Source organism: Canis lupus, chromosome 29, assembly GCF_011100685.1.
Source record: "Canis lupus familiaris isolate Mischka breed German Shepherd chromosome 29, alternate assembly UU_Cfam_GSD_1.0, whole genome shotgun sequence".
Classification (NCBI taxonomy): Eukaryota; Metazoa; Chordata; class Mammalia; order Carnivora; family Canidae; genus Canis; species Canis lupus.
This window is the reverse complement of record NC_049250.1, coordinates 16,640,909-16,668,593: the sequence shown is the minus strand read 5'-3', so window position 1 is coordinate 16,668,593 and position 27,685 is coordinate 16,640,909. Positions and strand designations below refer to the sequence as shown.

Below are 27,685 nucleotides of genomic sequence, written 5' to 3'. Positions count from 1 at the left end.
ACTGGAGCCAGTGTCCCCTTTTTATAACAATATATTCTGCTCCCTATGCCCTACTAAAGTGATATTCATAGACAACAAATTTCTTAATCGTTTTAATGCTCTCCCAAAATGTGGAGAAACAGAAGAGATTTATAATAAAGCTCATTAGGCACAACTAATCCAGCTGACGGATATCAGTGGGCTGCATTTCTGTCTCAAAAGCTTGAGGTGAGTTACCCTCAGTGGTAAGATTTTCTAAAATGAGAAAACAACTCTTGATCAGGTCTGAACAAAATAAAATAGAATCTTCCCCTGGTTTACATACAGTTGTATTTCTGGAAATAGTGTATTTTAAAGCTACAAAAAACAAAAACCCAACACTTGTGCACTTGTATTTAAAAGTTGATCCTGGTTTAAACAATTATGATCAATTTTTTCACTTATGTTACTGTCTGATTGAATGTTGTATGGAACTCAGGATAATTCTTCCTTGTGCAAAACTGTTTCAAACATTACAAGTCTTGTGTTCCTTAGAACTGGCACTCTAAATGCCAATAATGATCTTCAATAACCACACATTCCCCGAAAATCTTACAAATTCATTGTTCCCTTTGGGAGTGCCTGGATGTACTGGGCCAGGAGAGCAGGGGAAGCTGAAAAAAAAAAAAAAAAAAAAAGATATTATCTCTGATTAAGGTGGAAGGTGATAAAATTGAAAGTAAAGGTAGAAAGATTAGAATTAAAGATCATATCTTGGCCCATGTCATGTTTCCCACAGATAAGCAAGTCCTGCTTTAAGGATTTTGTGGTATCCTTATTTTTTATTTCTCTTATTTAATGCCCCGAGTTCTCGCTCTCTTTAATTTTATTATTGAGAGACACAGAGAGGCAGAGACACAGGCAGAGACAGAAGCAGGCTCCCTGTGGGGAGCCCCATGCGGGACTTGATCCTAGGATCCTGGGATCACTACCTGAGCCAAAGGCAGATGCTCAACTACTGAGCCACCTAGGTGCTCCTGAACACCCTCTCTCTTAATCTGGGGTTCCTAGCCTTCATTTTGAACCCTCAGTTAGTAGGCTCATTTTTTTTCAAATGAGTGCTAAATTTTGAACACTATGAAATATCACCTTCTGAAGAGAAAGCACTACTTTTATCATTATAGGCCAAAAATGTTGAAAGAAGGTGTAGTTTCCTATTCTGTAACAAATTACTACAAACTCGGTGGCTTAAAACAATACAAACTTAATATTCCAAAGTTCTGGAAGTCAGAATTTCAAAGAGAATCTCCTTTAGCTAAAATCTGAGAAGAGAATCATTTTCTTGATTTATTTAATAGCTTCTACAGGCTGCCCACATTCCTTGGTTCATGACCTCTTTTTCCATTTTCAAAGCTAACAGTAGAGCATTTCCAAATCTATCTCAGGCTCTCCTGCTCCTCTCTTCCATTCTTAAGGACTTTGTGATTACATTGGTCCCTTCGGAATAATCCAAACTAATATACCCATGGCAAGATCCTTAATTTAATCATAACTGCAAAGTCCCTTTTGCTATTAAGGTATTATATTCATAGATTCTGGGAACAAGGACATAGATATTTTTGAGGGGGCCACTCTATCTACTATAAGAGTAGAGCAAAGAATATTGGTTTGAAATAGGGACACTTTATTTTTGTTTATTTTTTTATTTTTAAAAAAGATTTTATTTATTCATGAGAGAGAGAGAGAGAGAGAATGACAGAGACACAGGCAGAGGGAGAAGCAGGCTCCCCTCAGGGAGCCCGATGTGGGACTCGATCCCTGAACTCCAGGATCAGGCCCTGAGCTGAAAGCAGAGCTCAACCGCTGAGCCATCCAGGCATCCCAGAACACTTTATTTAAAAACAAAACAAAACCTTTTATTTAAATTCCAGTTAACACAGTGTACTATGAGTTTCAGGTGTACAATATTATTGTACATGGTTCAACACTTCCATATGACACCTAGTGCCCATCACAAATGCACTCCTTAATACCCATCACCTATTTAACCCATCACCCCACCTGGCTCCTGAAAGAGGAACACTATTTTTTTTTTATTTTTAATTTAATTTAATTTAATTTAATTTAATTTAATTTAATTTAATTTAATTTATTCATTCATGAGAAACACAGAGGGAGGCAGAGACATAGGCAGAAGGAGAAGCAAGCTCCCTATGGGGAGCCTGATGTGGGACTCGAGCCCAGGACCCCAGATCACAACTCAGGGTATTGCTTTCCAGGTGCCCTAATAGGGACACTTAAAACATTTTTTTCTCTTATGTTTGTTTTTTCCTTGGAGATCAACCACTCTTATTTTTGCCTTTAAAAGCCAAACTAAGAATTCTATAGCACCTTATGACACTATGATTTCTATCTATAATTTCCATCAAACTTAAAATAGCATCCTAAATGTAGAGATTACCGAAATACACTGGTAATGGGAGAGGTTGGAACAGACATTTATGTATCCAAGATATAATTCTAAACCTGATTTTTGTTTTCAGACTGAGCACAAAATATATATGGTTTCATCATTTCCGCCAAAGCATATTAATTTAGCATTATCAATATTGGAGCAAATTTTATATAACTTTTTTTTTTTTTTATGATAGTCACAGAGAGAGAGAGAGAGAGAGAGGCAGAGACACAGGCAGAGGGAGAAGTAGGCTCCATGCACCGGGAGCCTGATGTGGGATTCGATTCCGGGTCTCCAGGATCGCGCCCTGGGCCAAAGGCAGGCGCCAAACCGCTGCGCCACCCAGGGATCCCTATATAACATACTTAAGCTTTTTCTTTGCATTGCCAGCTTTTTAAAATTTAAATTCTATTTTTTATATTTTTAAAGGTTTTATATATTTGAGAGGGAGCGAGCCAGCAAGTAAGTATGAGCGGAGCAGGGGAGAGGCAGAAGGAGAGGGAGAGGGATGCCTGGGTGGCTCAGCGGTTGAGCGTCTGCCTTTGGCTCAGAGGGTGATCCTGGGGCCCCAGGATCGAGTCCCATATCGGGCTCCCCTCATGGAGCCTGCTTCTCCTTCTGCCTGTGTCTCTGCCTCTCTCATTCTCTGTGTCTCTCATGAATGAATAAATAAAATCTTAAAAAAAAAAAAAAAAAAAAAAAGGAGAGGGAGAAGCAGACGCCCCATTGAATAGGAAACCCAACATGGTTCCTTGATCCCATGACCCTGAGATCATGACCTGAGCCAAAGGCAGACACTCAACTGACTGAGCCATCCAGGCGCCCCTTCAGTTCATTTTTTAAATTAAAAAATAAAATAAACAAGAATTTATGCTTTAAAAGTCAAATAATCCAAAAATACATAGGGTAAAAAGTTAAAGCCTGCCCTGCTCCCATCTCATCCCTCTTGCCAAAATAAAACACTGCTAAACAGTTTGGTGTGCAGTCCATAGACCATTTTCTATAATGTTAGACACATACATACACCCTGAGGCCTTATATACATAAATAACATTAATCATACAGTTTTGCTATCAGCTTTTTTCTACACCATACTATAGCACATCCATACTATACTGATAGTTAGATGCTCATGGATATTAGGGTAGTAGAGTGATTGGGAACTTTGTTTCTAATTCAAATCTTGGTCCACTATATGCCCTTGAACAAATTAACCTTTTGGTGCCCTATTTTTCTCATTTATAAAGTAGATGAAAATAATAGTACCTATCTCACAGGATTAAGACGAATGCATGTGAAACACCTAGAAGGGCCCAGTAGTGTAATAACCATTTAATGGCACTATCTTAATATTACAGTATTTTTATTGCCTATATAATTGTTCTTTTCTTTTAAACTAGTCTCAAAATGTGAATACTTCCATATTAGGGTTTTAATGAAATACTATGAGCATTGAAATACATCTTTTTTGCTTGCATTGAATTATAGTATATTAAGAAACAATGTCTGTCATAGGCTATGCACATCTTTACAGCTTCTGCTTAGTACTGCTTTCCAAAAAGATACCAGTTTCAGTACTAACATCAAGGACCTATTCAAACTTTGTTTGCAGGATTTAGAAACACTTTGCTACTTTAGTAGTCATAAAATGGCATTTCAATTTTAATTTATACTTTTTATGAACATATTTATTCACATGCTTATTATTTCCCTTTGCTTATTCATTGTATACTGATTGTATTTGAGCATAATGATGTATTACTATTCTAGAGACTGGGATTCTAGCAACAAATGCAACAGACAAAAATCTATTTATGGGAATGATAGACATGGCTCTATTAAAAGTATAGTCTCGGGATCCCTGGGTGGCACAGCGGTTTGGCGCCTGCCTTTTGGCCCAGGGCGCGATCCTGGAGACCTGGGATTGAATCCCACGTCAGGCTCCCGGTGCATGGGGCCTGCTTCTCCCTCTGCCTATGTCTCTGCCTCTCTCTCTCTCTGCGTGTGACTATCATAAATAAAAAAAAAAAAATTAAAAGTATAGTCTCTCAGGTACTATATTAAGCCAGCAAAAGTTTTTCAAACAACCTAAGTAAATCTTGGGAGTATTTGGCCTTTGTTGGAGAGTAAGTTGGTATAGCCATGGGAAGGATGAACATGGTGCACTTTACTGCTCATTTATTTAATAATAATGAAGCAATTTAGCAGTTTATTTAAAGATTTAGAATAAGAAAGTAAATTAGTACATATTTTTAAAATCATTTTTATAGGGGCACCTGGGTGGCTGAGTTGGAATGGCATGTAACTCTTGATCTCCGGCTTGTGAGTTTGAGCCCCACATTGGGTGTAGAGATTAAGAAAATTAATTAAAGGGGCACCTGGGTGGCTCAGTGGTTGAGTGTCTGCCTTCAGCTCAGGTCATGATCCCAGGGTCCCAGGACTGAGTCCCACATTGGGCTTACCACAGGAAGCCTGCTTCTCCCTCTGCCTATGTCTCTGCCTCTATGTCTCCCATGAATAAATAAATACAATCTTTAAAAAAGTTAATTAAAAAAGAAAATATTGGGATGCCTGGGTGGCGCAGCGGTTTGGCGCCTGCCTTTGGCCCAGGGCGCGATCCTGGAGACCTGGGATCGAATCCCACATCGGGCTCCCGGTGCATGGAGCCTGCTTCTCCCTCTGCCTGTGTCTCTGCCTCTCTCTCTCTCTGTGTGTGACTATCATAAATAAATTAAAAAAAATTTAATCAAAAAAGAAAATATTTAAAAAATCATTTTTATAACTAAAAATTGGAATATATTTGTCATGGAGTAGAAAGTTTTACATGAGTTTTTAAAAGATAAAACAGCTTTTAGAGAAATTCCCAACACTAGTCCCCAGTCTGTCTTCCCTTGGTATTTAATCCCCTATACCTCAGTGGAAAAACTTGAGAAGTTTTAACAGACTATTCAAAACCAACTCTCAGGGATTGAGAAATGTGATAATGAGAACATCCCTTTGAGTGTTTTCAGTTTTTGGTAATTACAAATAAAGCCACCATAAATATTTGTTTTCCAAAGTGTCTGTCCTATTTGCATTTCTATCACCAATGCATGAAAGTTGTATTTGTTCAGCATCTTCACCTTTACCAACACTTGTATGTTTAGCCATTTTTGTCTCCCTCATTCTAGTAGCTGTGTGGTAGTATCTCACTGTGGTTTTGATTTGCATTTCTCTAATGATTAATGATGTGGAGCATCTTTTCATGTGGCTTATTTGCCATTTGTATATCTTTTTTGGTGAAGTGTCTGCTCTTATCTTTTGCCCATTTTTTCCATTGCTCCCCTCCCCCATAATTGTTTTGAGAATTCTTTATATTCTGAATAAAAACTTTTAAAAATGTATACTTTGCTATAAAAAAAAACCCCAACTGTCAATTACATTCGAGTGTGTATTCAAATGACTGTGATCTACTTTCATTGCTCACCGTTTTTTAAATAAGTGATTTGAAAATAAATAAAAATTAAAAAAAATTAAAAAAAATTAAAAAAAAAAAAAAAAGGGATCCCTGGGTGGCGCAGCAGTTTAGCGCCTGCCTTTGGCCCGGGGCGCGATCCTGGAGACCGGGATCGAATCCCACATCGGGCTCCCGGTGCATGGAGCCTGCTTCTCCCTCTGCCTGTGTCTCTGCCTCTCTCTCTCTCTCTCTCTCTCTCTGTGTGACTATCATAAATAAATAAAAATTTAAAAAAAAATTAAAAAAAAGTGATTTGAGTGATTTTGGAATGCGACCTTTCTGAGGAATTACATTTTTATCTAACTTTAAAATTAGGGGTAGTTTACTGTCAAAATCTAAAATACCTGCCTTCAAGTTCTAAAAAAGCATTCTGTACAAAAAGCCTAATTTATAGCAGAAACTATTCCTGTTAGAATATAAATAAGCTGAGTAACGTATGACCCAGGAGTAAATCAGAAATCAGTTTTCAAATGACATTCCTTTCTTAATTAGGTTAAAAAAAAAGTGAACGAGCAACACAATAAGGAATGATATAAAAAGGTAAGTTTTACCGTCCCAGGACCCATACCTTGAGAAAAAGGAACTATAAAAAGGCGTTTTAAGTTTTGAAGTAGTGCTTGCAAGCTCCTCTTCAATTCACATTCGCACCTGCATCTCTGATTTGCAAAAATTGATGCGTTAACATTTCAAAATAGCAAAATGTAAGTTTGTTTTAATAACATGTGGTTTAGTGCTCTCTGCAGTAGAGCATGTTACCTTGCAAATTTGGATCCTTTACCATTTCTAGTTGTTACTGTAATCTACTTTAATGTGATCTCATCCGAACAGTTCCTAGTTTTTAGACTTGAAACCTGTGGAGCAGCTTCCACTGCTGGCAACTCCTTCCGTGCAATTCTCCCCTCCTCCTGTCTCTCGTGTGAAGGAAGGTCACCTTCTACAGTGGACTACCACACACGGACTTATCCAGGCGCAATTCCCAGTCCGCTCCTGTCTTTCTGCACTGTTCTCCCGGATCAGGGTTCCCTCATCGCGCATCAAGGATCCCCCCTGGACCGAGCTAAGGGGTTAAGCACTGCGACGACCGCACGCAGACTTGGCTTATTTCCTTTTTCTGTGTCAAGCACGACTCCAGCTAAAAACTTTTCTTCATCTGTCGCTCCTGCTCCTTCTTGATATTCGGCTTCCTGCCACAGTCTTCGCTACTCCAGGAACTATGATGTCTGGGCAAAAAACAGCTCACATTCTTTGCTTAAGCAGTAACGGCCGCGCAAATTTTATGGTTAGATTGGTCTCAAGTCCGAAGACCGCGCCTCCTAACTAACGAGGCGGGATACGCACGAGGAGTTAGGAGTGGAGGAGCTGAGGCTGAAAGAAGGCTGCGAGGACTGCCTGGCGGGGACGCCCAACCCCCAGGGACTGGGTCCGCGCACCCCGCGAAGTTTGCGCTCGCCGCAGCTTCCGGACCGTCTCCAGGCGAGCCCCGGAACTCGCTTTCCCAGCACGCCCCGCGCGGTGCGGCGCTCGGCGCGCTCCGGGTCCCGTCGAGGCGAGAGCCGCGGGCCCGCCCTGCGGCCCCACCCCCTGACTCCCAGCTCCTTCCGCGACTCCCGCGAGTTCCAGTCCCGACTTCCAGCTCCCCGGCCCCGCCCCCAGTCGCGCGCGCTCTCCCCGCCCCGCCCCCGTCCCCCCGCGTGCGGCCGCTACAGCCAATGAGGTTCGGGGCCGCGTGCGCAGATTCAAACGGCGGCTCCTTGAGGGAGGCTGGGCGCGAGATTCGGCGGTGCGGACAAAACCCTGCAGGAGGCTGCGAGCCCTGCAGAGCTGCTCGCTGCGGGCTGAGGGCGGGGGTCGGCGCCCGCCGCGGAGCTGAGCTGGGACGGCTGTGTAGAGGCTGAGAGGCGGCGGGAGGGGCCGGCGGAGGGCGGGAGCGCGCCTGCTGACATGTTGGGGGCGTCCCTGACCGGGCCGGGCCGGGGCTAGGAGCGGCGCTGCGGGCCGGGGGCGGGTCACGGTCCGCCCCTCCGTCCCTCCGTCCCTGCGTCCTGCCCTGCCGGGGACGTGCGTTCCACTCTCGGTCGCCGCGGACAGGGGGCGAGGAAAGCGGCCGGAGGGTCGGGGACGAGGAGCGTTCGCTCGAGGCTGGAGGAGGCTGAGCTGCGTCCCCGCCCAGCCCGCGCCTATGCGGTACTTGAAGGATGGCGAAGAGGTCGCGCAGGTGGGTGACATCCCTTTCACTCAGGCCTGTTGGCACAGTCTCGGCTCAGATCCTTCCCTTTCCCAGTGCTTCCCCGTTAGGCCGTCGCCAACTGGGGCAGAGCTATTCCTTCCCGTGCCCCACAGGCGCTCCGGCCCGGCCAGCCGGATCGGAGCCGTGACGTGTGGAGAGTTGGGGACCACTGTGCTTAAGGCGCAGAAAGTGAGTAACTAATGCCCGGATTGCTCTTTTTGAGTCGATTCTCCCCACAGCGCACGTCCAGACCTCAGTCTCTCACAGCCACTTCTTGGTCGCGGTTTCTTGCCAGGTAAGTCTGTGCGCTTTCAGGGAGGACCCTCCGCGTGTCAAAGTGCTGATGTGCAGCCCGGACGGCATGAAAATGCTGTTCGGGGAGACTCCTTTCTTCTGAATTACTCCATCAGTTAAAGTAGGAACTCTGTGATAAACCTGCACTGGGACCCCTCTGCCATCTTTGCTACCTTGACAGGTATGGAAAAATCCTCTGGGCAATAGCTGAGGAGAGAGGACCTTTTTGGTGTTTTCTGTAATTAGCATTCCCATGTTCTTAGCTTTATTCATGTATTTTTAATATCTTCTGCTGGGAAGATGCCACACTGTTACTACCAGTGGCTTGATCTTAAAACAATGTTTGATTCACTGAATATTTTTCGTGTCCATGTTTGGCTCTGTCTGTAACTAAGTGTTGGCCCAGAGAGGTAGGGCATATTTTTTTTTGTTGGAGAACTTGCTAGGAGGAATTTACTCATCTAATTTTTATTTATATGTTACTATAGTAGCTACATATAAATGGTGTGTAGTAACCACTTAGATGACAAAAAACAAACAAACAAAAAAAAAAAACAAAGGTGTCTTTTGTCAGTAGTATTAAATAAACCTGAGAAGATGTTTGGCAGGATTTCCAAATGTTTTTGTTTATCTAGGTCCACAGCCTTAAAGTCCTAACTAGAGATGTATTTCCTAAGTTGAAATTTAGTACTAGGATTCATTCAGTGTAGGGGTTTGTTAAAAGTTGGCAATAACTACAGATATTTGTTGCTGTATTAATTTATTACAGCATCCGCTGTACATAAGGTATTTTTGCAGAAATCAGCATAAAATAATTAAGCCCTTTTTAGGCTTATTTTGTGGCAACTACAGAGTAGGTCAGACTCTTGAGGTGGAACAAATATATATACATACACTCATAGAAACCCACCTGTCCTAGATAAAGATTTTCAGATTGTCACTAGTGATATATTGGATTAGATAATTCTTTGTAGTGAGGGGCTGCCCTATGCTTTGCAGTATGTTTGACAGCATCCCTGGCCTCTGTCCAGTAGATGCCAGTAACACCCTGTTTCTCCCAGTTGTGACGATCAAATGTCTCCATATGCCACCAAATGTGTGTCAAGGCGGGGGGGTGGGGGGGGGGGTGGGGGGGGGGTGGTGCAAAATCACCCAGGTGAGAATCACTGCTCTAATTAACTTCTTAATCTTCAGAAAAGATAGATCCCCTGTAATTATAATTACTGAGGTACTGGTTTAGGCCTTTTCTTTTGGATTTTTAAAGATATGAAATTTTTAAAATAAAATAACCTCATTAAGCAAGGTAACAAAGTGGCTCCGTCAACTCAAAAACAGAAATTTGTTTATGTTCATTGTGTGGCATCATCTGCCTATCAGTATTATTGATGTTAATCCTTTCTGAAAGAGTGTCTTAGCTAATACTATCATCATCATTTAGTTATGGTTAGACACTGATGCTTGAATGTCCTGCAGTTGATTTTGTCTGTTCATTTCATAGTTTTTGTATGCTTCATAATAATAGACTAAGAAAGGAGAAGTGATTTAATGACTAATTTGCCTGTGTAAGTTATTTTCTTTTATTGACAATATTGTGAGCTTTGAGAGCTAAACGTGACAATATTGTGAGCTTTGAGAGCTAAACGTTAATTGTACTGTTCATTTTTGTTCCATGTCACCTGTATGTATTGAAATGTATTATAGAGTGATTTAAAAAGTCATAAGGCTGGAGTAATTAAATGCAGTGGGATGAAGCTATGCTTCTTATGGGGAGTTTAGAGGTAGAGGATGTGGTGAGAAATTATCTCCAAATGGTGTATATCTTAGAGTCTTCATATTCGAATGTGTTTTATGTTCTAAATTATATATTTTTTGTATATGAAAATACATTTTATCTTAAAAGATGAAAGAATGTGAGATGTTTTGAAGGCGAAATTATTGGTCTCTTGCCTCTTGGCTAAATATCTTAGTAATAAATAGGAACCTAATTTATAGTTGAATGAGAAAGGAAATTAAATTTAGTCAATTTAAGATCTCTACTATACAACTACTTAAGTATTTGAGTGAAAACTCTACTTTGCAGTATAAAAGTTTTACATAAGACTATGGGCATAAATCCTTTAATATGCCTTTTTCTGTATGATATGAAAAAAAGGTTAAAAAAAAAACTGTTACCTTAGGGTGAAAGAACTGGAGGATGTTGGCTCTTTTGATTTTTGTTTAAGATAGGTATAGTATCTCTGATCTAGATTTACATAAAGGAAAAGGCTCATTTTGTGTTGTGACTTTAAATAGTTTTAGATCCCATTGGGTGTTTTAATGATATAATTTACAGGCAATACCAAAATTGGTATATGTTATTAGCATGTACTTGATTTTTAAGCATATTTATGTATTGAGTAATTAATTTTAGTTTTTAAAAGCCAGATCTACCCTTAAAAATAAACTATAAAAATGTCATTTAGAAGCTAGAAGACCTGTTTAAGTAATAACATTCAGGTATTTACACTTGATGACCTGTGACTGCACTAAATTGGAAAGGTAAATGCCAGCCTTTACTTTGGAAAATACTCTTCAGTGGATTATCTGTGTGTGAGAAGCAATTTTACTATGTTGTTTCCAACAAAATGGGTGAAAGAATACTGAAAATGAGAACTGGTTTATTTATTTTTTTTGAGAACTGATTTTTAATCAGCTTTGTCGTTAACTAGTGCTGTTGTTTTGGGAAAGCAAGTAAACTCTATGTCCCAGTTTTTAAGTGTGTTAATCTAGGGGTTTGGACTTTATGGTCTGTAAGGTAACTTCTAGTTTTAATATATATTCTATTTTGAACCCTTTTATAATCATCTTTGCTTATTTAAAAATATACACACTAATTCAAAAAAATAGAAAAGTTCAGTCATCATTTTTGTTTATAAGTAGGTAGGTAGAATTCCCTTCAGTGTTAATTTCAGTTTTGCTATTAATAATGCTTAAATGAAGTCAAATTTGTTCTACAGTAATGATGCTAGTTTGCAGTTCAGGTTTGGAAATAAAATATTCAAGTATGCAGTACATAATATTAACCACCGGGTGGCCTGATTTCACTTTATTAAATCAACCGTAAATTTTCATACCTTGAATTCGATTGGACTTAAAAAAATGCAGAATTACCCTGTCAAGACAGTTTAAAATAAACTTGGAATTTTGGATTTTGATAAAAACTTCAGATTTGATGCAGTTTGTAACTTAAATTATGATCAAGTTGAAGTGATTTTATTAGAGCAAATTTTATAGAACTATTGATAATTCTTTAATTTTGAGCCAGTGATTCTTTTCAAATAAAAGTAAGTTTTAAATTCTCAAATTCTTCCTTTTGATACCTCAGTTTACTCCTATTTTAGGTGGAATAATTAGTATCCTTTAAAATTGAACTTCTCCCTAATGTTTTATCTTAATATTTCAAATATGAATAGTTTGTGTATTATTTCACCGGTTAAGTTATGGCTTACTCATTAGCTTACACCCAGTGTAAAGTTTCTTTTAACCATGTTCCTGGCCTAATGAGTCCTATTATTTGTCTCTGTGTACACGTGCTTCATTTTGCTGTTTCATAATCACCCTAATCATTTTGTTCATTCATAATCTAAAAGAACCCTTTTCATTTGAATGTAGTGCTTAGCTTATATATTAGACAATTAAAGAATAAATATTTTCTTTGACTTGAAAAATAAAACTGGCAGAGTAATTCTGGTAACCAAGTCCTGGATGAAGATTCAGAAACCAAATTCCTTTTCTATTTTTGCTTTGTGGCTAGCAAAATAATTTCACCTATTTTTTTGCTGTCTTTTAGATTAGTCATCCTAGGCTAAAAATGGCTTATTTGTTTATGTAGTAAGGAGTTGATTTTACTTAGTTATTATGTCTTATCATCATTGATTGCTACAGTATAAAAATGCTAAAAGATATTAAAAGGCAGAAAATAGAACAGATTTGTTTTGATGGTGTCTAACCATTATTAAGCAATGGTCAAAGTACAGTATTGGTGAATTATCTGTGGGTTTTTTATCCCTTTTCTTTTTTTCTTTTTTTTTTTTTTGGCAAATTGTAGATATTCTCAGGCACCTTTCTGTTATAGCTAGTGATATTGATAATTTTCTAGGATCTTACTCGGTCACATTTACTTAAAAGTTACATCATTCTTTCAATAATTGCTTAACTAATATAGAAATAATTTATGCTAAAACTGAGAAGTAGCTAGGTGGATACACTCCAGGAAAGTCCCAGTGGTAGAGATGATTCTAAGAATTCTACTTTAATCTTCCCTCGCATTCACCCACTCAAAAAACCCAGCTTCCTGAACATTGACTGGGCTGTATAACTCTCCGAAACTGATGACCATGCTGATGCAAAACAGAGAATGAAACCTCATGTAGAAATAGAAATTTCTCACAAATCAAGCATGTGGTTAAAAAATAAGGCCAAATTTTAAAGTTTAATAAGTTTTTAGGAAAATTACTCCCTGGAAATTAGTCTTTTGATCAAAGTAATATCTTTGGACTCATATCCTTAATATAAAATATTTTTATAAGAGCCTACAGTGAATTTTGTACAGATTAGATGTGATATATTTTTTGAACACTCAAGATTTATATAGGGAAGTCCCCAAATTAAACATTGTTTTGATCTAGAAATAACCTAATTTTTAAAAGTAGTCTCAGATATGCTGTTGTGAAAGCTGTTGCAATCTAAGGGGAGGGACGAAGAGGGGAACCTGTGAAAAGCACAACTGAGGGCTGTTTGGGATGGCAGGAAGTGGTAATGTCGCTGGGGACAGTTCTAGGAAAAGTTAGGCAGTATTAATAGACTCCCCAAAGAACCCCTTCTGTACTGAATATTTTGTTTGTTTCAGCAGGTTATGCTTCTTAAAATTCTACCACTTGGAGGTGCATTTGGATTTTGAAAGTCCCTTTTTAATAAATGGGAATGCCTTTCCTCTTCTCCTAGTGGTATTTTCATTCGTTAAAAAAATTTTTTTCTCTCTCATATCCACTTGAGATCAGCTGTATTGAGGGAGATGGAAGTTTTCATTGGGTTGGAAGGGAGTGAGGCAGTTTGGAATACCGAGTACTTGGAGGAGGTAAGAGAGCAAGGAAGACCGTTGATTACTCATTATTTTACAAATATTACAGGTACTGTGCTTGATGCTGAGAGGTGAATGTATCAGATATTATCTTTGCGCTCCTGAACTTGATATTTGATTGGGAAGGTTGGCATGTAAGATGAATGTTAAAAAGGAAGGGTAGATGCTATGAGTTCATACAGATTGGATAGAAAGTCTCAATATGGTGTTTTTTTTTTTTCTGATTTGGTAGCCTTAGAATTGTATTAAGTCATTGGATCCTGAACTGCCTTCATTTTAAGTACTTAATCTTGGCTAATCAGGTGATATTTCTGATAGCTGAAGATGGCAGCAAATAACAGGTAATGTTTACTTAAACTTGTGTCCTTATTTTCATATTACTTTAACAAAACAAGCATAAGAGTGGCAGTATATTGTTACAAATAAACAGTGGCTTTAGGGAGAGAGCATTGGAATGTTGAAATGCATTGAATTGAAGCAGATAAGTAGCTATATAGGTAGGGGAGTTGGGGATCATGGTGTCTTGCTTGGTCAGATAGGAAGAATTTTGGTCCTGGGAGCAGCAGGGGGGCGGGGAGGTGAGGGGTTTGGGGGGCTGGGTGGTGCCTGGCTGGCTCAGTTGGTAGAATATGTGACTCTTGATCTCAGGGTCACAAGTTCAATCCCCACATTGGACATGGAGCCTTCTTAAAAGAAAAGAAAAGTGGGAAGTCTGGGTGGCTCAGTGGTTGAGCATCTGCCTTTGGCTCAGGTTGTGATCCCAGCGTCCTGGGATCGAGTTCTGCATCAGGCTCCCTTCCCTGGAGCCTGCTTCTCCCTCTCCTATGTCTCTGCTTCTCTGTGTGTCTCATGAATAAATAAAATCTTAAAAAAAAAAAAAGAATTTTGGTCCTATAGAACCGACAAATCAAGGGAAATCAGAAGTTCCTGCAAAGGATCTATAGACAGTATATATATTAAATATAGGCCTTGATTTTTCAGTTTTGTAAGAATTACACTGTATGTAGATATTAGGAACTACCCACATGTTCTTAAATGTATTAAAGTTAAATCCAACTTTAGCTGTTTGAAATCAGTGAATTTTTGGAAAGAGTTGAATCTAGTAAAGTAGAAATAATCTTGAATATTGTTGGGCAGTACAAATCCAGTGTACATAATACTAATAGTGAGCTACCTTTCTGTGTCATGTGCTATATGAGGTGTTTTATGTGTTCTTTTGTTTAATTTTATCCTTAAAGAAGGTGAGATTATCCTCATTTCACAAACAGATAAACCTAAAGCCTTAAGAGGTTAATATGTCCACAGATGCAAATTAAGTAGTTAAGTTATATCTAGAAACTTGTTCTGATTTCAAAATCTATGTCAGATTTGTCTTTGATCTCTTCCAGCTTCTTGATATCTGCTTCCCTGTTTTTCTAGTATGTGGTAGTATACTGGTTAAATAGTGAATTTTGGAGTTCAGCCATGCTACATTTAGCATGACTCTGGGTAAGAAGTCACGTTTCTATGTCAAAGTGTCCCTATTCTGTAAAGTGGGAATAATAAAATTTCCTCTTGGGGATGTTGTGGGGTTTTAAGACAGAAATTTCATAGACTACCTAATGTCTGGTACTTAGAAAGTTTAAATAAATATTAGCTTATTATTTTCAGATGTTCATGACTCTATTCAATCTTCTCAAAATCCTCTAATTTAGTTTATCATAAAGACCTGCCCTCTTTTCTGGGGCATGTCCTTCATGTCCTCATGGCTTTATTTTCTGTATGCTGGTGATTGCTAAAACTGTTTGTCTATCCTAGGCCTCATACCTGAGCAGAGGATCCATGTGCCCAGTTCCCTTCCTAGATCTGCTCTCCCCAATAGGATAGCCATTCCTCATATGTTGCTATTGAGCTCTTGAAATGTGGATAGTCTTTATAGCATTGTACTCTAACTATAAAATGCACACTAGATTTTGAAGACTTTAGTCAGAAGAAAGGAATGTAAACTAGTTCATGATTATATTGAGTAGGTGTTGAAGTGGTAATTTTTAAAATATTTTGGGTTGAATAATATAACATTATTTTGACCTGTTTCTATTTTCAAAATATGGCTACTAGGAAATTACATGTGTGGCTGTGTTATATTTCTATTTGACAGTGCTGTTCTAGATATATTCACTTGTATATTTCCCAAGTGCCTAGCCCCATTCTCTTCTCCCTCTCAAAATTCTGTTTTTCCTTCATCGCAGTGGATAGCTTTGTTTATGCTCCCAAAGTCAGAAGTTTTGGAGGCATCCTTGATTCCTTGTAAAATTCTTTTGTTTCCACCTTTTTAACATCTCTGTTTCACATGCTTTTTTCCGTTGCTGCTGTTATTGCCTTAGTTGATTTATTCTTCTGTGGTTTCTTGATTTTTGTTATATTTAAATCTCTTCTACTCAAGGATATAAAAAGATGGAATTCTGTCCTTTTTTTAAAAAAATAGTATTATTATGATTTCAGTTTTAAAAATGTGAGATACTTGCTTCACCTGAAGTTTTTTAAAGTAGAATTCAAGTTTTATTTTTAAAAATAGCTACCCTGTGTCTTACCATTATTGAAAAGTCCATCTTTACCCCTCTGATTTGATGTCTTACTGTTAAAATTTACCAATTTCCCTTTTGGGTTTGTTTTTTTCCTGGAGATTCTATTCTTTTTCATTGACCTGTGTATCTTTTCATGTGCCAGTACTAATCTGTTTTATTTACTGTTTCTCTACAGTGTGTTTTCATACTAGATAGTGCTAATTGTTTATTTTTCCATATGAGCTATATAGATTCAACATGTTTAAGTTCCTCTGAAAATCTAATGGTATTTTTATTCATTAAATTTATGAATTAGGGGCGCCTGGGTGGCTCAGTCAGTTAAGTATCTGACTCTTGATCTCAGCTCAAGTCTTGATCCCATGGTCATGAGTTTGAGCCCACACACCCAGTGTGGAGCCTACTTAAAAAAAAATTTAAAAATACATTTATTAATTAATTTAGGAGGATGGACATCTGTTTTCCTATCCAGGAATGGGGTCTGAATGTTTTTTCCATTTGTTCAAATCTAATATATCTCACAATAGTGTTTTGTTTTGTTTTGTTTTAAGATTTTGTTTATTCATTAGACACAGAAGGAGACAGAGGTAGAGGGAGCAGGCTCCCTGCAGGGAGCTGGATGTGGGACTTGATCCTGGGACCCCAGGATCACAACCTGAGCCAAAGGCAGATGCTCAAACCACTGAGCCACCCAGGTGCCCAACATAATAGTGTGTCATTGCTTACTATACCTTGATCAAGTTATTTTTACATATTTTAATTTTGTTGTTTTTAGTAATGCTAATGAATCATTTCTTCCATTGTTTCATTTAACTGGATGTAACTATGTTTAGTATTTTACCCTTACTATTCTTAGGCTCCAATACTTTCTTACTTGGGTTATTGTAAAAGATTAGTAATTGATCTTCCTTTCTCCATTTCTCCACATTTCTGCCAATGATTTTTCTGAAACACGAGATATTTGTCTTTCCCTTACTTAAAGTCCTTTAACTCTTTAGGATAAAGGTCAAATAAAGAATAAAAGTCAAATTCCTTAGCATGACATAGAGGTTATCACTTGACCCCTGGTGGCATCTCATTTTTCTGGTGTCAATAAGAACTATAGCAATTTTCAGTTGTAGAACTCTAAATTTTTTATATTTTGAATAATCTAATTGGATGTATGTCTGTTAGCCTGAGAGGCTTCTTCAGTCATACCTGTATACACAGATTCAAAGATTGGAATCACAAATTTACATAAAATTCTTGATTTCACAATTAAGGGGTATTTTTGTTTGTTTTTTAGTGAGGATGAGGATGATGACCTTCAGTATGCTGATCATGATTATGAAGTACCACAACAAAAAGGATTGAAGAAACTCTGGAACAGAGTAAAATGGACAAGAGATGAGGTAATTATATGATAAGGTTAACTAATTTCATACTGGTATTTACTTGTCAATAATATTTAATAAAGATATTAAAGATATTGAAAAGCAAAACAGGAGAAAAGTTATTCATCAACTAAGGTGACATATTTTTCTTCCACCAGCGATGTGAATAGCGAAGGGATGTTGAGACTGATAGAAACAGTATAGTAAATGGGAGAGCTTGTATTATAGTGGTTTGTCCTTCTACAGATGGCCATCAGATATGACATGAAAGAATTAGAGAGTTATCTATAGTTAGGGATAGAGGAATAGGTGGGGGGAAAAGGCTTTCTAATTTTCATTCCTGCTTTAATAGGATGATAAGTTAAAGAAGTTGGTTGAACAACATGGAACTGATGATTGGACTCTAATTGCTAGTCATCTTCAAGTAAGTGAACTATTATCATATTTCTAACATAGATGATATAGGTCATTGGATTAAATTTACTGTTTTTCATAAATGTGTCTTCATTATTTTAGACTTGATTTCCTTTCTGAAAACATCTTGGTGGTTCTGATCTTTCTATAGTGGCCAAAGGTCAGAAAGTCTGATTTTCTGGTAATTAGTTTATACACAAGCCTAAAAAGATTACTAATCTAAAATGAAAATGATACAAAGTTTGGGTAGGGCTTTATAAATAAATATTTACTGATAAATGTTTAAAAACATTTGAAAGAAGTTAAATACATTGAAGTCTTTTGGTAGCTGATCGATAAAATCAGAGAAAGATCTATTGAAAAGTTTGTCATCTAATGTTTGCATTTTACGGTGTTATTGATTTTTAAAAGAATTATACTTAATGGTTCATCATACTATTCACATACTGTTCATTAGTATGTAATTTTATAATTTACAAAGTATCTTCACATACAGTCCTTTTGTTTCTTACTACAATAAAGGTAGTGAGGCAAAATATTCCTATCTGAATTTCTGTTTTGACTACCGTGGGTTTCAGAAGCTAGGTTACCTATGTTCTTTCTAAGTTGTTATGATGTTTTTCAACATAACCTGAAAATTGAGACCAGATAATGGAAAAAGCATAAGTTTTGGAGTAAGTCTGAATTATATTCAAGTGTCAGGTCTACTAGCTGTTTGGTCTTAGAAAAATTACTTACCTTCTTTGATTTTCAGGTTCCTTATCTATAATATGTAAATAATGGTACTTGTTTTTGTAGTATTGTTGTGAGAATTAGAAATAACATATAGGATGTTTGGTGCATTTCCTAACATTTAGCAGGTGTTCAATAACTGTAAGCTAAATTAGAAAAATTTATTTTAGCTTTATTAGTTTAACTTCAGTGGTACAGTAGCAAATGAAGGGAACAAAGAACTGGTACGAGGACGTACAGGAACTACCTGATTATTTTGAAGAAAATGATAGCCTTACAATGGATCAGCATTGATGTTTAGAAGCCATAAATGAAGAAACTCAGTTTAAATAAAAATAATTTGATTATTTTTAATAGCTGGCACAAAGACAGCTATTGGTAAACAACATTATCCATAATCCTGTATATGAATTCATATTTTTGTAAACTCTGAATCACTCATGAAGTTAAGTGTTTTATTATTAATATATATTATATGTAGGAGTTACTAGGCCATGAAGTGACTAAAGCTTCATTTGTTAGAGATTTTTGGAATTTGAGATATTTCTACATAAAGTTTTCCTATCCTGGTAAATTAATTTACTTTTTAAGCTTCAACACTTAAATAATTTAACTGATAAGTAATGCACATCTTTCATATAGATGTATTTAGTTTTTTCTTGATAACTTGGACATTATCATTTATGAAAATCCTTCAAATACCATGCAGTGGTCTAGTAATATCTTTAGGGGTTTTTAAATTGTATAAAGTTAGAGTTAAGTACTGATGTACTGTATGAATTCAGATTGCTATGCTCTTTGAGTTCATCTGTCTGCTTTGTTTAGTTTTGTTTACTCCCTTTTTTTCCTCAATCTTAGATTTCTTTATGGCAGTATCTATGTTATAGCTTTGCATTTTGCTATGTTATGAGGCACACTGTAGAGATACATACTTATAAATTAAAATAATATATATAGTCTAAGCCCTGCCAAAGGCTTTAATTTAAATATGAATTAAGACACAGGTGTGTAAGATAAATATTACATTTTAAAGGGTTAAAAAAATTATTTAAGAGTAAGAGCACTCAGGGTTGGGGGGAGGGCCAGAGGGAGAAGGAGAAACAGACTCCTTGCTGAGCAGGGAGCCTCAGGACATGGGCTGATCCCTGGACTCAGATCATGACCTGAGCCAAAGGCAGCCTGACTGAGCCATTCAGGCACCCCAATAAATACTACAGTTTAAAGAATGTTATTAAATGCATTATTCTTGAAGATTTTCTTTTGAGTTAGGCTGATTTGCTTTCTGGAAAACAATTGTTCAATCACAAAATCAATTCTTTCCCAGAATCGTTCAGATTTTCAGTGCCAGCATCGATGGCAGAAAGTTTTAAATCCAGAATTGATAAAGGGTCCCTGGACTAAAGAAGAAGATCAGAGGGTAACGTGTTCATATTCTTTATTCTGACTGTGTAGGTGGACTGGCTTTTTTTTCTTCCTAATGTATTGTTTTGTCACAAAGGATATGTTTAAATCACTTTGATTTTGTTCCTTTGGGTGCTGCTTATAGAAGAATTGAAAGTTGAGTGTCTTGAAGTGTAGTTTTTCTGAATTGAGTCAAGCCAAGTATAATATGTATTGCTTTTTCTTTCTGGGAATTTTTTTACAGAAGGAAAAAATGCCATCAGTTTAGTCATCTTATTTAGAGCTTAGGTTAGCAACATTTAGGGTATAGCTTCTTGTTGAAAACTGAGTTACCATTTTAAAAACCATTTAATTTTTATTTTTATTTTATCTGATTACATAATAAGTAAGAAAGTCATTCTTAACTATCCCTCTTTACCTATAATGAGCCCTAGAATAAGGTAGATACCAGAGCATTGTGTTTCTAAAGGATTGGATGATTTAAAAACTAGGGTAAATCTTTGTGTTATAAAAGTTTGAGAAGAATGGGAATATTGATGCCCTCCACAAGGAATTGCCCTTTAGTTCATGTTTTTTATGGCAGAAACATTAATGTAGTTGGGGAATTAGAGCATGTTTCCTACTACTTAAAAAAAAAAAAAAGAAATGTTCACTAGGCTCAGAACTGATCTGACTTACCTGACAGCCAAAGATAGATTTTATAGTGTGTTACCTGTAGCCTTTTAGTGTGAGAAAGGAAGAAATGAAAAGACAATAAATATGTAGATCCTTCCTGCTTCCAAACTGATTTGTCTTTGAGCTGAAGCTTCTTTAAAAAAAAAAAAAATACAAGAGTAGATAATCTTTAAGTCTCAACACTTTTACTATTATTTTAAATTAATGTTCATTGAAAACAATTTAACTTACAATTCACTTTAATTAGCACCTTGTATTTTTGATAAGTTTTGGGGTCAACTTTTGTACTTGACAAATAAATGATGGATGAGTATTAGTAAAATTGTTGTTGTGGTTTGTATTTAATGCATTAAAAAGAGTATTCTTAAGTTATGTTTTAAAATTTTATCAAGGTGATGCTTTTTTAATTGAAGTATAACTGACATGTAACACTGTATTAATTTCAAGTGTACCACATAATGATTTGCTATTTGTATATTGCTGAATGATCACAACAATGAGTCTAGTTAGCATCTGTCACAATATACTATAAAAATTATTTTCTTGTGATGAGAATTTTTAAGATCTCTAGCAGCTTTCAGATGTGCATTATAGTATTATTAACTATAGTCACCATGCTATACATTACATCCCCATGAGTTATTTCTTTTTAAAAATGTAATGCTTTTTTAAACTTTGTTTTTCTGTTTCTTAGGTTATTGAATTAGTTCAGAAATATGGGCCAAAACGATGGTCTTTAATTGCAAAACACTTGAAAGGAAGAATAGGCAAGCAATGTAGAGAAAGATGGCATAATCATCTGAATCCTGAAGTAAAGAAATCTTCTTGGACAGAAGAGGAGGACAGGATCATCTATGAAGCCCATAAGCGGTTGGGAAATCGTTGGGCAGAAATTGCTAAACTACTTCCTGGAAGGTGCTTATATAAACGTATATATTTTCCCATACTTAAACTTGATCTTTATTAAGTTACTATTAGGTATGTTTGCAGATAATCCCTTTGACTTTTATTTATAATGAAATTTAGACAAGCAACCCTTTGGGCCTATTTGTAATAAATTCTGTGTAAGGCATAGAATTACTTAAAAAAAATGAAATAATAGCACTAATTTGTGCAGTAAAATGATAGACCTTTAGGTTATGTGAACAGTTAATGTACTCCCCAGATTGTTTACCTATCAATGCCAGTCAGACAGATCTTCTTTGTACAAACCTGGTTGGAATGGAATCTAAATTGAAGAGATTTCTTTTTTTTTTTCTTTAAAGATTTTATTTATTGATTCATGAGAGACCTAGAGAGAGAGAGGCAGAGACATAGGCAGAGGGAGAAGTAGAAGTAGGCTCCATGTAGGGAGCCCGATGTGGAACTCCGACCCTGGAATCATGGCATAAGCCGAAGGCAGACGCTCAACCACTGAGCCACCCAGGTGTCCTGAAGAGATTTCTTTCGTATTGGATTCTATGCACAAGATCTGAGAATAGCAAAGTAAACTACAGAAGTTCATTAGAGAAAATTCAGTTCTTAATTATGATATTCACATCATGGGAGTAGTATATATATCCATGTGGCTAAAACACAGAATTTCCCTCCGGGAAAGTGATATGCCCTTCTGTGTATATGTATACTATAAGTATACTGTACATTGATTGCATTGGTTTGAATGTTTCCTGATTGTAGTACAGTAGACCAACAACCTTGGGAAAATCCGTATCTCATTCGGAAGGTATGCATGTTTTTTTTATTGCTGTAGTTTCTGTATAGTACTTCATCACTTACAAAACGCTTTTACCTGTATACTTAATTAATCTTCATATACTAATGAAATATGCCAAGCAAACAATGCTATCTTTTAAGGAAATTAAAGCATAGTGTTTTTTTGCATGTTACTGAACCTGGTTTAGGAACTTCCAATGTTTTCAGTCTTTTATATATATATATGTATATATATTTTTACTGTCCATTGAAACTAGCTTAGTGCCTTAACATAAAGTTGGTTCTCAGTAAATGTTTGTATACTTTATGAAGGATGAAATTTATACTACAGGTAGCTGTGGGTTGAAGGTTTACATTTTTATAAAGGAAATTTTAGGTGAAAAGACAGTGAAGTCTTTCCAACATAGGTATTCTCATTAGTGAAAGAATATTGGGATTCTCTAATTTGTGGTTTGCTTTTCTTGACCATGTTTGTTCCTGGCTTTTAGGTCTTTGCCCTCTCTATACCCTTTATCTGGAATGCTCTTTTTTCCTCCTCTTGTATGGCAGGTTCATTCTTGTCATTCTATCTTAGCTTCACTGTCACCCAGAGACCTTCCTGGACCACCTACCAAATTACCCTAGTTACTCACTTTTCTTATTTCTGCTTTAATGATCTGTATTGCACTGGTGTTTTTCTTTGCTTTTTTCCAACTGAAGTGTGGACATGAAATATTATATATTCTCAGATATACAACATGGTGATTTAACATTTATATACATTTTTAAGTGATCACCAAGCTAAATCTGGCTACCATCTGTCACCATACAAAATTGTTACATATCATTAATTATATTCCCTATACTGTACATTGTATCTTCATATCCTTTTAATTTTATAGCTGGAAGTTTGTACTTTTAATCTCCTCCTCCTATTTTGCCCACCCCCCAACCTCCCTCCCCTCTGGCAACCACCACATTGTTCTTAGTATCCATGAGTCTGTTTCTGTTCTGTTTTGTTTTTTAGATTCCACAGATAAGTGATATTCTATGGTATATATCTTTATTTGACTCTTTTCACTTAGCATAATACCATATGAGTCCATCTATGTTGTTGTAAATAACAAGATTTCATTCTTTTTTATAGCTGAGGAATATTCCATTGTATGCATGTGCCGTATCTTTTTCCCTTCATCTATCAGTAACTAATTGGGTGCTTCCATAATTTGACTGTAAATAACGCTGCAGTGAACATGGGTGTGTATATATTTTTGTATTAGTGTTTTTGTTTTTTTCAGATAAATTCCCAGAAATGGAATTACTGGATCATATGATAGTTTTACTTACAATTTTTTGAGGAACCTTCATACTGTTTAACATGGTGGCTGCATCTATTTGTGTTCCCACCAACAGTTCATGAGGGTTCTTTTTTCTCCACATCTCTGCCAACACTTGTATTTCTTGTCTTTTTTGATAGTAGCCATTTTGGCCTGTGTGAGGTGATATGTCATTGTAGTTTTGATTTGCGTTTCCCTGATGATTAGTGAGCATCTCTCTCTCTCTCTCTTTTTTTAAGATTTTATTTATTCATTCATGAGAGACACATAGAGAGAGAGAGAGGCAGAGACACAGGTCAAGGGAGAAGCAGGCTTCCCGCAAGGAGCCCAGTGAGGGACTCAATCCCAGATCCCGGGATCATGTCCTGGGCCAAAGGCAGATGCTCAACTGCTGAGCCACCCAGGTGTCCCTAGTGCTCACTAGACATCTTTTTATGTCTGTTGGTCATCTGCATGTCTTCTTTCATACAGATGAAAATCTGTTCATGTTCTCTCCTCATTTTTTGTTTTATTTTAATACTGAGTTGTATGATTCTTTATGTATTTTGGATCTTAACACCTATTGGTTATATCCTTTGCAAATATCTCCTCCCATTCAGTAGGTTGCCTTTTTGTTTTGTTGATAGTCTTCACCGTATTAAAACTTTATAGTTTGATGTAGTGCTTTTTGTTTTTTGCTCTTGCCTGACAGATTCAAGAAAGTACTGCTTAGAACAGTGTTCAAGGGCTTCTTTGAGTAGTTTTGTGGTCTCTGGTCTTATGTTTAAGTCTTCTTTTTTTTTTTTTAAGATTTTATGTATTTATTCATTAGAGACACCGAGAGAGAGGCAGAGACACAGACAGATGGAGAAGCAGGCTCCTCACAGGGAGCCTGATGTGGGACTCGATCCCTGGACTGGGATCATGCCCTGAGTCAAAGGCAGATGCTCAACTGCTGAGCCACTCAGGCATCCCTACATTTAAGTCTTTAAATTTTGAGGGTTTTTTTGTATATCATATAAGAAAGTGTTTCAGTTTCATTCTTTCAGGTAGTTGTCCCCTTTTCCCATCACCATTTATTGATAAGACTGTCTTTCTTTTCCCCATTGTATGTTCTTGCCTCATTTGTTGAAGATTGATTGACTGTGTAAGTGTAGGTTTAACTCTGGGCTTTCTATTCTGTTCCTTTGACCTGTTTCTATCTTGTGTCATTACCGTACTGTTTTGATTACTATCACTTTGTACTATAGTTTGAAATCTGGAAGTGTGATATTTCCAACTTTGTTCTTCTCTCTCAAGATTGCTTTGGTTATTTGGTGCCTTTTGTGGTTGTGTACAAATTTTAGGATTATTTGTTCTAGCTCTATGAAAAATGCCATTGTGTATTTTGGTAGGGATTGCATTGAATCTGTAGATTGCTTTTTGTGTACATTTTAACAATTCTTCCAATCCATAAGCATACTATATCTTTCCATTTATTTGTGCCATCTTTAGTTTCTTTCACCAATGCCTTAGAGTACAGGTCTTTCAACCTCCTTGATAAATTTATTCATAGGTATTATATTTGATGTAATTGTGAATGGTATTTTTTCTTAATTTTTTCTTGGTAGTTATTATTGTATTAGAAACACAACAGAGTTTCTGTACACTGATTTTGTATCCTGCAAGTTTACTGAATTCATTTATTCTATTTTTTTTTTTTTTTTGGTGGATTCTTTAGGGTTCTCTATGTATAGTCATGTCATTAGCAAATAGTGACAGTTTTATTTCTTTTCAAATTTGGATGCCTTTTATTTCTTTTTCATGTCTGATTACTGTGACTGACTAGGACTTCCAAAGCTTTGTTGAATAAAAGTGGCGAGAATGGGCATCCTTGTCTTGTTTCTCATCTTAGAGGAAGAGCTTTCAGCTTTTTACCATAAAGTATGATGTTAGCCATGTTTGTCATATAGGGCTTTTATTATGTTGAAATATGTTTCCTCTGTACCCACTGTGATGAGAGTTTTTTTTTTTTTATCATAAATGGATGTTGAATTGTATCAAATACTTTTTCTGCATCTATTGATTTATCCTTTATTTTGTTAATATGATGTTGATTGATTTGGGAGATATTGAGCCATCCTTGCATCCTTAGAATAAATCCTAACTGATCATGGTATATGATTTTTTTTGTATATGATTTTTTAATGTAGTTTAGTTTGCACTGATGTTTTTCTTCTTATTTATTTTTTTCTATTCTTCCTTCCTGTGCTGCCACACTTTCAATAAGAAAGTAAGCCTCATGAGAACAGGAACTTTCTTATTCACTGTTATATTTTCACTGTTTCGAACTGTGTCTGACTGACAGCTTATCTTTGAATTGAGAAAGTACCTAGTTTCATTATTTGTAAAAAATTGTTTTAAGTACTTTGTGAACTTCATACAGTGTTAAAATTTATGGAATCCTTTTTTTCTTTTTAAATTATACACTTTCATTTCTTAGGACTGATAATTCTATCAAAAATCATTGGAATTCTACCATGCGAAGAAAAGTGGAACAGGAGGGCTACTTACAAGATGGAATAAAATCAGAACGATCTTCATCTAAACTTCAACACAAACCTTGTGCGACTATGGACCATTTGCAAACCCAGAATCAGTTTTACATACCTGTTCAGGCACATATTTTTAATACCTTTATTATTTTAAAAAATTTCTTTAGTTGTTAAATGGGAGGATGTTTGGTTTCTTAATAGGACAAATACAACATATATTAAGAAGAATAGACATTTAAATTTCCAAACAGAAAAAAAAATTGCCATAACTGCTGTTAACCATTAATGGAGGTTACTTTCTACTTGTTTTGATTGATAAATATTTTGGAAACAAGCTCATTGAAATGTTTCCTTTTATATGTAATTTTTATACTATCTTGGTAAGAAACTTAGTATATACATTTCCTAATGCTATCATTCTTTGAATCTTATTTATGATTCAAAGCTTATGGTCATTTGTGCTTTAACATCCATTATAGTTTCCTTTTAAAAAAGATTTTGTGTAATTGTAGTATTGCTTATCTCTAAGAGGTAAGTGTGTATAAAATGGTTTTAAGGAGAAAATAGTCAAAATCCATTCATCTTTGGGAGGTGTGGTAAATAATTAATTGATTCTTTGATGGCATTCAACTTTGCTTCTCTCCCTAGTAACCAATCAGCCATGTGATATTAGTCTTTGTTTAGACAGGTTCATTTGAATAGAGATTCCCCAAGCTCAGGATAGGGCAAGCTCTATTTTCCTTACAGTGCATTTTCTTCTCTGCAAGAAATTAGTTAGGAGTTTTCATAAGGTTTGTTTTTTATTTTTCTGTCTGCCTGTCTGTCATGCCATTTTTCATGTTGAGCAATTCTCGGTTCTTGTTACATAAAATGTAAAGATTAAGTCCTGACTTAATCTTTTGTCTGGGTGTTAAAAATCTGTGGTTAGTATGCACAGATTTTATTTGAATTTACCTCATTAAATGAACATTTTTTTGGACATAATTTTAAAAGAACCATTTTTAAAAAGTAATGACATCTTAATTTACAAATAGGAAAACGTGGAGACAGTATAGTTATCTGCTGATACTCAATACCTTAAGGTTTTTATTGTCTGTTTCTTTACATTTTCCTTTAGAGTCCTAGATTTCAGCAGCATAAACTGAAACATTCTGCTTCTGTCTTAGAAAGGTTATCATTTAAATTTATTTTTTTAACTCATAGAAACATAGTTTTAAAAGTTATTTGGGGTCAAGAGAGTATTTAACAATCTCAATCAAAATATATTGGAAAATAATATTTCTTGTAGTTTAAGAATTGTTTATTATACATTTAATAATTCTTGAAAGATATATGTATTCATAATTCAACTCATTTAAGCTACTAAAAAGATCATTCTAATTTTGACTTGAAAGAAAAAGTGGATTGGTTTGAAATATTGTCAAAGATTTAAATGAAA

The 27,685-nt window shown here is 36.2% G+C and overlaps 1 protein-coding gene and 1 long non-coding RNA gene across 3 annotated transcripts in view; one reads left to right on the top strand and one right to left on the bottom strand.

Annotated features, from left to right (window-relative positions):
* Positions 1-77: 77 nt before the first annotated feature.
* On the bottom strand, positions 78-7,407 carry LOC102156256. The gene is made up of 3 exons (XR_005381047.1): positions 6,666-7,407; positions 6,478-6,565; positions 78-632 (listed from the first exon to the last, which is right to left on the bottom strand). It is a non-coding gene; the product is annotated as an uncharacterized LOC102156256 (long non-coding RNA).
* A 459-nt stretch (positions 7,408-7,866) lies between these two features.
* The window catches only part of MYBL1 (MYB proto-oncogene like 1), a 37,120-nt gene continuing 17,301 nt past the window's right edge, over positions 7,867-27,685 (top strand). Inside the window, exons 1-6 of one of the 2 annotated variants that reach the window (XM_038579429.1) lie at positions 7,867-8,124; positions 17,396-17,501; positions 17,836-17,907; positions 19,954-20,046; positions 21,400-21,620; positions 26,196-26,370. In XM_038579429.1, coding sequence (XP_038435357.1) covers positions 8,105-8,124; positions 17,396-17,501; positions 17,836-17,907; positions 19,954-20,046; positions 21,400-21,620; positions 26,196-26,370 — 687 coding nt within the window. In that variant the 5' untranslated portion in view covers positions 7,867-8,104. The remainder of the gene's footprint in view (positions 8,125-17,395; positions 17,502-17,835; positions 17,908-19,953; positions 20,047-21,399; positions 21,621-26,195; positions 26,371-27,685) is intronic. The other variant, XM_038579428.1, reaches the window with a different exon arrangement.